The sequence below is a fragment of the Triturus cristatus genome, chromosome 10 (assembly GCF_964204655.1).
Source record: "Triturus cristatus chromosome 10, aTriCri1.1, whole genome shotgun sequence".
Classification (NCBI taxonomy): Eukaryota; Metazoa; Chordata; class Amphibia; order Caudata; family Salamandridae; genus Triturus; species Triturus cristatus.
In genome coordinates this window covers 677,721,891-677,735,171 of record NC_140593.1, presented here as the reverse complement: position 1 = coordinate 677,735,171, position 13,281 = coordinate 677,721,891, and the positions used below count along the sequence as shown (strand labels likewise).

Here is a 13,281-nt window from a genome sequence, read left to right as displayed (position 1 = left end):
ATGTCAACATTTTGAACTTCTCCTTCCGGAGGAGGCGGTTGTCGTCCCCGAGGTCTAAGACAGGACGCAGGCCTTTGTTCCTCTTGGGCACCAGAAAGTAGTGGGAGTAGCAGCCACGACCTACTTCTGGCACAGGGACTCACGCGATAGCTCTCTTGGCTAAGAGAGCTGCAATTTCCTGACAAGAAGGGCCAGGTGATCCTCCGACATGCGATGGAGTGTAGGTGGCATGGAAGGAGGGGTAGTCTCGAAGGGGAGGGATTAGCCCCATTGGACTATCTCCAAAACCCAACTGTACGACGTGATGTTGTGCCAGTGGGGGAGGTGATGGCAGATCCTACTGCCCACTGACAACTGGTGGCCCTGAAAGGTCGGACTAGGAAGGTTTGAAGGCTGCTGCAGAGAGTGCACTGGTCGGCTGGCGTGCCCGCTGGCCCCCAGACCCACGGCGGTGGGTCCCCGGCTCCGCTGATGCTGGACAGCTTGCGTGTGGCTGTGGCTCTGGGCAGAACGTGGTGAGGCACCCCTTCCGTAGCTACGAAAAGGGCAAAAAAGCAGACTGCGAAGGGTGAGAGATGGTAGCGAGGCCCAAGAATCTGTTCTTAGCCCTAGAATCTTTGAAACGCTGGAGCGCATTGTCTGCCTTGTCGCCAAACGAGCAACGGCCATCAAAGGGCATGTCGATTGGACTTCGCCCGAGAAGCCAGTGGACCTCAGCCAGGCATAGCGTCTCAGGGCTACCAACGATGAAATTGTCCTGCCTAGCGATTCGGCGGTGTCCAGCCCACAGCAAATGGCAAACTTCGCTGCATTCCTCCCTTCTGCGACTGCATGGGAGAGTACAGCCCTGGCCTCCTCCGGACACTGTGGCAGCACCTGCGCAACCATGTCCCGCACAGAGTGGGTGTAACGGCCCAAGAGACATGGGGGTGTTCACCCCCAGCAGTCCTAAGCTGGCGGAAGAAAACATCTTCCCAAGATGATCCAGCTTTCCTGAATTCCCTATCTGGGGGAGAAGTAGAGAACACGCCTTTGGATGTTGAGGCTTAGACAACCAAGCTCTCAGGGGTAGGTTGTTGGGAGAGGAAAACAGGGTCACCTGGGGCCGAGTGGTGGCGTCGGTTAATCATCCTATCCACAGGAGCCCCTGTGCTGGACTTGGACCAGGTGCCCAGAATGATGTCCATGAGGGACTCTGAAGAGGCTGATGCTGATTGAAGCACCTCACTCAGGAGGTTAGTCCTGACTGCCACCGTAGGTAATTCAAGGACCAAGGCCTCGCCGCCCTACGCAACACCATAACGTAGGAGGCTCCCTCCTCCGTAGCCACGGTAGGGCAAGAAAGCATACCAAAGTCTGGAGATGTATCCAGACCACTGGCCTCACCCAGTTCCTCTCTCCAGTCCGGCTCTTCCAACTGGTCTGCTAGAGGGTCAATAGAACCCTCCCAGTCCTCCTCACCCTCCTCTGGTTGCCACTCAGGGCAATAGGGAACGCCAGAATAGAACAGGGGTACAAAAGTACTGGTCATCGCCGGTCCGACTTAGTGTCCATGTCAAGGAGGAGGCCAGGGACGACGCTGGCTGGGGACACAACAGGCGTCGGAGGGGGCAGAGGTGTCGCTAACCGATTTGGCGCCGGAGGAGGTGTCGTAAGGTCAATCCGGCGCCGAGATGTATCCAGGCCTGGATCCCTGGGGCCCCTGCAGCGCTGGAGCTGAAGCTGTCCGCATTGAAGGCCTAGAACCCCCAGCTGAGTCCGCTGGGCCCGAAGGTGCGCCGGCGGAGTTGGGGTGCCCAAAGATGGAGTGTAGGTCTTCGTAGAAGCTACGAATTTGGGCAGGGGTCACCCCGGCTCCCGGGAAGGGAGGGAAGCTCGGAACTGACCCAACAGGGGGAGCCGAACAACTACCTTCCGCATCCCGTGTCGGCCAACAGCCGGGGAGAAGGCAAAGAGCAACGGTGCTTCTTCGCCTTCTTTTTGTGCTTCGACTTACCCGAAGACAAAGACTTCAAAGTAGGAGTGATGGTGGTGACTCCGCGACTGGTCCCGCGACCTCCCTCTTGACTGGCGTGGAACTGACTGCCGGCACTCGAGAAGCTTTCGGGACTGCTCCTGCAAAGACTTCAGGTTCGTGGCCCTGCAGTCGGAGAACTACTTCGGGTCGAGGTCGCGCTCCAGGCACCAGAGGCACACGAGATGTCGGTCTGTGACCGACATCAACTTGTGACAGGAGTCACAAGGGTTGAAGCCGGTCCGTCGATGTGACATCCCTTGTACAAGGAGTCAAACAACTTGAAAAAATACGTTGACAAAAAGTCGAAAAAACTCTAGTCAAAAAAGACTAAGGGTACCGCTCTCTCCGGATCTGTGCTGGATGACTTGGAAAAAGAAAGAACTGACCTCAGCGCGCAGGGGCGACGTATTTCCGGCGATCACGACCAACTAGGAACGTGGAGTTGACAGACGCCACCTACCAACATACAGGGGTACTGATGAAGAAAGATTCTCTGGATCCAGTCTGACGCCTGGGGGTAACTCTAAGGTAAGGAATCCATAACTAATAGTCTCCTTCAGATTAACGTTAACACAACATATTGTATCGATGTATGCTGGTAACAGATTGACTTATGACATTCATACTCTTAACGAAGCGCAATTGCTTCCCAGAGAGCTTGATAGACTTGGTGTGGTGTTGAGATGAACAACCAATTCAGGCAAATTTGTAATATTTCTATTTGGGGGCTAGGTGACACAGCCCATAGACTTGCTTCCTGCAGTGGGACTTGGATATAAAATAGATACGTTCAGAAACGTAGTATGCAATTTGACATAAAGAGGAAAGTCTATATTAATATAATATAGGAAAGGTCATACAGGGCTGATAGCCTCGGTGAAGTTCTGGAACACAATTCCCTATCAATTACTCATAGGATGTATTGACCTGGCTAAGATGGTTTTCCTATCCAGATGACTCTAGGTGATACAAAACAACGTCCTCTATCTCCAGGGAGAGTTTCAGTGTATTAGCCTGGTTATTAATAGCTTTGGTGTGGTCCTGGGAATGGAGTAAAGTCAAGCTAGTCACACTTAAATTGGAACGGGACCATAGAGGTAATGCACTTGAAGATCTAGAATTGTATTTGGCAGGCCAACTTCAACATGCAACAAAATAGTGCTTGCAGATGATAACTTGGAGAATAGGTTGCTACGGAGCTCCGTAGACAACATACCCTCTCTGTGATACATATGAGAGGGGGAAAATATCACCTTGATACCCATACTCAATAAGAAATGTTGGAAAGGCAAGGGAAATAGCAGTGAAGGACGCCCTGAGCTGGCCCTGCTTCTCTAGAGAATTTCAGATCTGATGGGTGCAGGCCCTTAATATCTCAAGACATATCAGTGAGGTGCAAATGAGAGAGGGTGGATATACCACTTTAGGAAATGTATATCCAGGGAACACCTTTCTTATATTTTTCAGAGGCTCAATGAAGCCTTTGAAGAAGGACCCACTCAGTCCCTACAGTTAGCCAAATTGGCATGAAATGCCAGTGAAAGTTGGACAGAATTTCCCTAAACCATCCCAAACGTTTGAGGCCATATTTATCTCAAGACATGGATATGCGTCACTAATCCAAAAGCAGGGGTGTGGAATTCCTATAGCCAGACGTCCAGGACATATTGTTTGGGGTAAGGACAACAAGTTTTCAAGTTTATTTTGTCCGTGGGAGAAGTATGCCTAATCCCCTGCAGTACAAACTCTTTTGCTGTCAATGTACAATACCACATTATATAGCAAGGAAGGCATATGTCTGCTATTGAGGCAATATTTGTATCAATATCTAAATGCTGTTCGAACTTGTATTTATGGTTCATTAATGCAAAGCCTTTATTATTAGAGTGGGCGCTCCAAAAAAAAAGTAAGCTCAGACTGCACTGCTGACAGTGCTTCCAGTGAAAAGAGGTGCACAAACGTTTACAAGGCTATGTATAATACTTTCAGAATTCCCTGACTAGATGAAAATATTTACAGATGCTTTTACACAAGATTCATGATTCTGTGCTTTCAAAATAAAATGTTCACCAAAAAATGCAACTAAAAAAAAAGCTTTGCTAAACTACTGTGAAATTTAAGGTACCATTTCTTTGAAGCATCATTTAGTAAAATGCGTTGAGGTATGCTAGTGTTTCCAAAATAAATTCATAATAGAATGTCAGTGTAACCAGTTTCAACAAGATTATGGGAAACATGAAAATAAACAAACATTGGCAAAGCCAATAGGACCAAAATTGGTGGTCAGTCTTTTGGTTTTCTCAATGTGTGTCTTGTTTTGACATGACTTTTCTAAACCGTTATTGTTGTGGGAGCTGCTAGGCCCTTACTATTGTAACAAACATTGGCAAAAAGCAAACATATTTTTTCGTCTCGAAAGCACGTATTGCCATAGTAGTTTCTGGCACTGAACAAAACTACTTTGTGTGCTGATACGCTCCTTGTGACAGAGCAGATTGTGATAATTCACAGTAAAATTAACCGATATATGGATAGTGAGAGATTTAGAATTGTAATAAAAACACAAGGTCTTGGTTAACATCAGCCCTAATTAAGGGCCTCATTCTTAAAGAAACTCACAAAAGTGCATCGATGGTATGTGTCTTTGCATTGGTGCAGATTTAAGTATTTCATGAATTCACAGACATTTCCAAAAGTAGACCAGGAAATCGTGGTTCTAGAAAATATTTGTGAACTGTATTTTAGCACAAACAAATATTGTGAAAGAGCTGTGATGAGATTGCGTCTGACGACATCATTACCACTAAAATGTAAACCTAAACAATGTTTGCTAAGTATAATTCCCAAACCAGAACAAACATTGAAAATACAATAGGTCTCGCCTTTGATTAAGTTAAAGCCATTTGCTTTGCTCATGGTATTGTATTCTAGCTTTGCATTATTTAGTTATATTTGTGATATGTGCATATATTTGCTCTCCCCTCGCACTTTCGTCTGCCTTATGCTATTGTAATCCTCACTATACGAAATTAACACACATACTATTCTTCTATTCATTCACTACCCAAATCTGAAACACTGCTCTTTTCCTACTAACGCTATGCTTTAAACTACTACACATCTAACAAAACAATTCTAACTACATACAACTACAACAAATCCCAAATATACACAAAATAATGCAAAGCTAGAATACAATACCATTAACAAAGCAAATGGCTTTAACTTAATCAAAGGCAAGACCTATTGCATTTTCAATGCTTGTTTGTGCTGTTGCAAACAGCAGGAATTCATTCTTTGTGGGGTTTAGTTTCAGGAAATCATCCAAGATTGTATGAGTTCTGTGTGTATTGTCTTTTTCTACTAGGGTGCTAGCCTTTGGACCATACATGCCAACATTTTAGGACAGGAACGTGGGAGATTTAAAGTAAAAAATCGGGAGGATGAAAATTCCCCACCGACTTCTATTGTTGAAAATGCAATTTCAGGTGGGAGACAGCTAAAATAAAGCCATTTTTGGCTTGAAAAATCGATAGTCTCCCGCCTGAATCAGGTCTGTTGGCATGTATGCTTTGGATGTATGCCTATATGTTGGTTGGTCTGTGTGCATTAGTGTCTGCGTGGGGTAATAGGTGTCTGTGTGTGTGTTGGCCTTGTTGTTTCTTATTATTTGTGCTTATGTGTTGTATATTGGATTGGTGGCTCCGTTGTTATTTGTTACAAATACGCAGGTATGTGTTTTCCAGCTGCCACTGGGTGCACAAGAGTGCATTTCTGCATGTCTGTAAGTCATTTGTCCTGTGTGCAAGAGTTTCTGCGTGTGTATGGGTGTCCTCTGGAGCTTTGGGGTATGTGTGTGTCAAAGTTATATAGTGTGCTACTCTTGTGTGTAATTTGTAGTGCATGTGTACCTCATGTTATGTGGCTTTGGTTACATATAAAAAGTGATGGCTGTTATGTTTGTTTGTTTTACTTTCACCCTCATACAATAAACCTATTTTCCATACAAGTTAATGGGCTTCTCTCTTGGATGTACCCAAACATTAGTGTGGATGAGTGTGCACACCACACGTGTCCTCTCTAGTGAGCACACACCTTTATCAAATGGAGTAGGCCCACGAGGCACCCACCTCTCGCCTCAGAGGAATCATAATGTACCCCTCAGAAGCACGTGGGAGTATGTATGCAAGATGCGGCCTACATCCAAGGTGATCACAACGACTCACCCCAGACTCACCATCCGTATTTATGCAGTGAAGCCCACAACACTACACAGGCACTTGGGCACGTGGTAGAACATTTCACAACACCCGATTAGATAAAGATAAATGACAATACTTTTTATTTATCTATTTTTAAAATCAGGTTCGTCATTTACAATGCCAGTAGCTCAAAGTCTTGCAAATGCGAGACCTATTGCATTGCAAATGTTTATTTTAGCAGCCTGGGGGTGGGGGCAATTTGGGTGGTTTCTGCGTTGTACGATGCCGCCAGCGTCCCAGTGTGTGGCCTTTCTAGAGGTAGATGGGCGTCCATTACCTCCCTCTTATCAAAGGCAGAGGTGTCATTCCCTTTCTCTCGCTGGGCTGGTCCTTTAATATATGCATATTGAGCGGGGGCAGGGGGCCTGAGCAAAAGAGGCCTCCCTTTTTTTCAGGTGTGTTTCACCAGTGTAAATTAATCAGTGCATTTTTTTTAAACCCCCCCCCCCCTTTTTTTAAAATAAAATTTTGCAGAAATAGTGTTTTGCGGAAAGGCAATATGCCACTTTTTTTTTAGCGTACCCGGGGCAATTTTTACTCCTAATGCAACCCTGATACTATGGGACCCATCTTCAAATTCTTTGTGTGTGTTTGGGGGGGTCATTTTGCGGTACAGCTCAGTGGCCACTGTGCGGCAGCCATCCCATGTCCCGTTCATCATGCTGCCCATGGCCTTGGTTAAGGGCATCCCTGTGCCACTGCTGCCCCCTCGTGACTCTTGTTGCCACAGTGAGGGCTATCATCTGTGACTATGCCAGTGTCCACCGCAAATAAACGCCCACCCCTTCCCCCACCCTAAATCTGATGCGTGCACCCTAGATTTTCACCTAAATTGACTAAGTCACAGCGCCGAGCACCACCTCAGATGCACTCACCACGGCCCCAGCTGGTGCTGCACCCGGTCATGTGTTTTGTGTCAGTGTGTGAACAGGGAGGGCGCACGGTGTGCTCCTGTGCACTTTCACATCTTCACCTGTGGAAAAACAAAACTTCCGAAAACTCGTGACAGTTAAACTCTGGGGCCTTACCATTTCACGGCGCGGGCATCGAACTGGGTGGGCAGAGCGGACACCGCAAAGTGGATCTTCTTCCGGTCCTTGCGTTCCATCCTCCGGGCCGGGCTGGGTCTCTTTCTGTCACTGACTGGATGTCCCCGACTCTCTCGGTCTATGTATCTTCATGGCTATCGCGCTCTACCTGTGTCTGCCTCTTCCTGGTGTCTCGAGCTATTTCCGTCTGTCCCAGAGTGCCTCGATCTGTCTGTACCTGTCACTGTCTGACCCTGTCCTTATTTTCCTGCCCCATGTGTCTCTCTCTTTTTCTCACTCCACATATATTTATGTCCGTTACCCCCACCTTCTCTCTCTCTCCTGTCTCCCCCCTACCCCGCTCTCAGTCTCTAACGCCCTCTCTATCCCTATCTGAGCCTGTCTCTGTCATTCACACTCATGAACTCGGTTGATTCCTAAACCATCTCCCATCCACCGCCCCTGGGCTCCCCCCCTTTCTCGCGTTCTCTCTCTGAAACTCTTTCCCCTGGCGGTCTCTGTCCTGGGCATCTCTCAATCTGCCAGTGAGTTTTTCCTGCCTCAGTGTCTCGAGTGAGAAACACCGTCCTTCAACAAATAAGGTCCGTCCCGCAGGCTAAAGGTAGTCTCTCCCAGGGGGACCAATTTGGGGTAGTTACAGGAGGCTCGGTCGCAGGGTGGCCCAGGTAGGTCCTGCCAGGGCGGGCTACAGAGGACAGTCCAGGCGGTGTCCTGCTGGGATCGTAAAACCGAGACTAGATCTCGACAGATCCCGCAGCCGCCCGGTAGGTGCTGTAGGATAGGGTCCCCTGTGAGGGTCCAGTCGGAGGGGGCTGGAGGGTACGGGTCTGGGTGGGTCCTGCACAAGAGGGTGCTCCTGTAGGGACCTGAGTGTGCTCCTGTAGGGACCTGGAGGACAGGGTCCCGGTGGGTCCTGCAGGAGGTACTGCTGGGTAGGAGCCAGCAGGGTCATACAGAAGAGGGTCACGTCGGAGTGACCGGACCGGCTATGGTGCTGCAGGATAGAGTCCAGGTGGGTTCAGAGGGTCCTGCAGGAGGTGCTGCAGGGTAAGAAGCAGGGGGGGTCTTGCAAAAGAGGTTTGTGCCGGAGTTTGGTTGGTAAGTTTCACCCCAGAGCTGCCGTCCCTTGGTGATGCAGACACGCTCTCTGCAGAGCACACTGATACAGCATGCCCTGGTCCTGCAGGTCCGACAGCACTCCGCCCCTTCTGTTTCTGCCCTGCCCGGCCTCCTGTGACCCGGGGAGGGAGCTCGGCCTGGCCGGGGACAGTCCCTGGAAAAACTATTGTCGCCCCTGAGGTGCTGCCAGCAGCTGTGGCTTCGGCAACTCCCGCCCCCGCGGCTACTCCTTTCGTGCTGCAGGAGAAACAAGCGCTCGCCATGACGTTTGGGTTTTTATGCCGTCCCACTTGGACGGCCTCGCCTGCTAAAAGGTTTCTTGTCTTTATAGGGCCATGTGTTTGGCCCCATGAAGATAAGAAACCTTTTGCAGCAGAAGGAAGGCAGACGAGCCCGTCCAAATGGGACGGCTCAGAAAGCCGAGCAAATTCATCACCAACAGCTCTTTTCCAATGGCTGGCCACCGTTTAGCATGAACGGTGACGCCAGCCAATGGAAAAGAGGGGTGGGGCTTAATGCCCCTTACAGAAAATACCCCATATCATTAAATCTCGCCAGCGAGACTTCGCATGCGCGCAGCCTACGCTAGCGAGACCTACAAAAGAGCAATAAAGCATAATTTTACGACGTTGAAATTTTGTTAAGAAAAATGCTGTATCGCCATATATTGGCTGCAGCGAAGAGATTCCTTGCAAGAGGGCATAAAAAAAGGTCATGTTTGAGTAGACAACAGATGAAGAAATATTGAGCAGAGGTTATAACTATCTGTAGGGGTATGATAAACAACTTCATCACAGTAGCCCTATGAATGCACTTAGATTAGAATTATTATTATAATTAGAACAACTATAGACTGCAAAAGAATAGCATAATGGGAACTTTGCTCCATAAAACTTACTTAGTATCTTGTGATGTGTCTGAATTATATAATTTAAAATTAGCACCAAGTAAAAATATAGATCTATATAAATTAAGAAGACATGTGTACTGTATCTGAGAATTAATATGACAATAGCATGATTGGTATATTTACAAGTTCTTGTTTAAGCATGAAAAGAATCAGAAATAAAGATGACTGAGAAAAAGAATGACCCTAACATTAAAAGTGCAATTTCATCACTAGAGCCGCAATACTTTCTTCAAAGTAAGGCATTCCATCCAATAAACGTTCCAACAATATATCCTGGCTCTGGTTTGATATCAGCATTTACTGTCACTATTACATAATTCGCCTGTCTTTAACTCATGTACTTAAACATCTACAAACTTAGCCTCTTTTGAAATGTGCAACTACAAGGGATGAGTTTTCAGTACAATTGTCACTCCAGTCCTCAAACCATTTGAATATAAGAAATAATAATGCTCAAATTCTTCAGCTCATTCCAATTTATACAAATCTCTAATAGCATTGACCATTTGACAGATATAACTAATGGATTTAGAACTTGGATCTCGACACACAGTTCGGAGGAATTATATCACTCAACACAGACCACTGGCAGGCCGAACCTCTCCCGTGGCACAGAACCTAGATTGCTCTTTGGCTCTAATCACATGAAGTAGATTTTCTTGGTTCTATGACTTGATATGAATACTTCACAGCTCTTGGGATGAGATCTGTTGAAAAACGACTGTCAAGAGCCGCCTTGACCCATTCACATAGAGGGCTGAAAGAAATTTTACTGGATACAGATTTTGAATAGGTTTGAGTTTAGATCATGCGATACAAATTCCAGACAGCTTTGGTGCTTGTATGGCTTAACACACATCACCTGCACTGATGGCAGGCTATCACTCAATCTCTTACCATCTGGAATTCCTCCTGCTGAGAATAATGATCAACCAGGAGCCCGTACACATCACCAATGCGAATGGCACTGTCCAAGTCAGGCTCTTCCAAGAGAAGCTCACACTGCCTCACGGCCTCTTTGGTGTCCTCAGAGTAAGCCCTGTGTAAATAGAGAAAGAGGTAGAAACTTTAATAGACTTCATATGGATCTCCAAAATCGTCTTGGAATGGTTATCTGAAATGTGAATATGCACATGGTGCAAATTTCAGGAAAGGGCTTTTATGTAATGTTTCTCATCTGTAAAAGCTCATCTGGAGCAAATACTTTATTTGTAAGTACGGTGACAAAGAACAAAAGTGCAGAGAAGACTAAATTATTGGTTCTCAGTTCAAACTACACATAAGAACTATGTTAAGAGATGACAATTCTTTCTGTAAATGTTAACACCTGACTCCAGACCTTTCATGCTGCCTTGCAATGCTTCTAGCTATCACAGACTGAATTTGTATGAACTGTTTAGGAATCTTTGATTCCTTCTGTTAATAAAGCAAGTTGGAATTAAACACATCATCAGAAATGCTTGCACCCCCATATTTTCCTGTAGTGTTGTTAATGGTAAACAGCCTTTAGTGCGCGGCTGCTACTGCGCATACCATTACTTCGCAAGCGTTACTACGCTTGCGATGTTACAACGCGTACCATTAGTACGCATGTTGTTACATCGCAAGCATTGTTACTACGCATGCGTTGTAATGGTATGCTTGAAAAGAAATCGATCCAAGTAGTTGTAAGGAAACTGAGGCTGTTTCCTCACAACGACGTGCACCGCTCCTCGGAGACGACGTGAGGAAGGTCCCAGGAGGAGAGAGGAACCACGAGGAGAGTGTGGTAAGGGGGATGTAGTGTGTTTTTGTAGAGTAGGGGGTCGTGCTGGGGGTACAGTTTAAGGGTTGAGGGTAGTGTTAAGGGGTATGTGTAGTGTTTAAGGTTTGAGTGTAGGGTTTAGGGTAGTGTTGTGGTGTATGTGTAGAGTAGGGGGTCGTGCTGGGGTAGTGTTTTAGGGATTAGTGTTGTGGTGTATGTGTAGTTTAGGTTAGTGTTTTAGGGTTAAGGGTAGTGTAGGTGGGTCGTATGGTTTAGGGTAGTGTTTTGGTGTATATGTAGTGTAGGGGGTCGTGCTGGGAGTGGCGTGCTAGGGTTCAGGGTAGTGTTGTGTTTTTGTAGTGTAGGAAGTTGTGCTGGGGTAGTGATTTAGGGTTTAGGGAAGAGTAGTGGTGTGTAGTGTTAAAGGTTTCTGTGTAGTGTCGTCATGTATGTGTAGTGTAGGGGCATGTACACATAGTAGTGGAATGCGAAGTATTATTCATGCTTTTACGAAGTTAAGGTAAGCGTAGTAATATAATGCGTACTAATGCCGTTTGCAATGTAAAAAAATCGCACTAAATGCATGCGTAGTAATGGCATGCTAAGTATCGTCATACATTCGTTGTTAATGCCAAGCAATGTGGTGCATTATTCACTTTCAAGTGAAACAGAATAGGCAATCATGGAATTTGCAACTAAACATCCAACTTTGCAATAGTATTGTGGGCACAGCGATTCAGCGCAAAAGCAATGAGACAAGGGCAGTTTTTTTATTTTACCCTTTTTATATTGTCCTTTGAGACATCACTGAAAATCATGCCCTTTATGTTCTGTCTTTCTTAGAGATGCCAGAAATATTTGATTGGTGAAATTTCATGCAGACCAAACATCATATTAATCTAAAACAATCCAGGTCCTAATATACAGTTTCAATGTCAAAACCCTTGAGGATGAAAGGTCACTCACTGAGTGCTTGAGTCCCCCAGTGTGATTTTAGACACTGGTGTCTTCAGATTTAAAGTCCATAGACAGGCTTCTCAAAGTGATGTATAGGATACAAAAAAAGCCATCACTTGGGGGTCAGTTAAACCTCCTAAGAAAGATATTAAGGGAGAAAAACCAAACTAACCATAGACCTACATATGGACGAAAGTAGGTCTCACTGAGGAAGTGGGTGTATTGCATCAACATTTAGTAACCGAAAAGAAAGGATAGAGAACTGTAGTTATTCAGCATCACCTGCAAACAAATAGGACCTTGAAATTATTCAGCAGAATGGGAGAAAAGTGTATAGAAGGAGCTTGTCCATCTTATGACTTTCAATTAGCTCTATACCATTACAACAGGAGTTAAATCTTATGGTTTGGTGTTTCATTTCTTTGGGGTTTTTTTACAAAGAGATCCACGGACAGCAGTTCTCTATCTAAAAGAATGGACTCTGCTCCTTTTCATTAAATGACCTTATGTGGGAGATCAGTATTCTTGTGTGTGTTATCCACTGTGCCCAAGTGAATGGTGCATAATTGTATGTTTGGGATTACATGTTTGACAATGATTATAATGATTTTTGAAGGGGTTTTGCATAATTGAAGTTTAACATCACCCTTTCACGTGAAATGTCTTGGGCTTTCTCTATTTACCAGAGCACAGTATGTTCTACTCTTTATTTCGGGACTTATTAACCCCCCCCCCCACCCCCCCCCCAAGGGCTGTGTCTTTTTACTGTAAGCGTGGTGGGGTTTACATTAAGAAGCGGAGCTTGATCAGAGGACTTTCCTATGGGAGCATTGTAACATCAACAAAATGAGAAACCAGTTATCAGCAGTGATGTCAAACCAGTGAATGCGTGTATTCTGAAAAGTGTTTTGTTGACCATTTAATGTACATACATATGCACTGAGGTGAAAAAAAAAGTACACCATCTTAAGGTTCTATAGTTTAATATATGAAATAACTTACATTCATCCAGTTCTCACAGAGTCTGAACAGTGGATAAATATAACCGCATATGACACACAACACAGAAATAAATTCACTTTGATCAAACAAAAAAATCAGCCATTGTTCAACAGACTTCAGTGAAAAAGCACGCGCAGCAAGTAATTCACTTACACATATATCCTCTGAGTCTGTCATTTGAGGATTTTCTTCATAGTTCTGTAGACGTGGAAGAAGGTTGC

The 13,281-nt window shown here is 45.6% G+C and overlaps 1 protein-coding gene across 2 annotated transcripts in view; it reads right to left on the bottom strand.

Annotated features, from left to right (window-relative positions):
• IFT140 (intraflagellar transport 140) overlaps positions 1–13,281 on the bottom strand; it is a 1,808,590-nt gene that overhangs the window by 145,256 nt on the left and 1,650,053 nt on the right. For both annotated transcript variants that reach the window (XM_085628169.1, XM_085628168.1), the window contains exon 29: positions 10,255–10,396. In XM_085628169.1, coding sequence (XP_085484295.1) covers positions 10,255–10,396 — 142 coding nt within the window. The remainder of the gene's footprint in view (positions 1–10,254; positions 10,397–13,281) is intronic.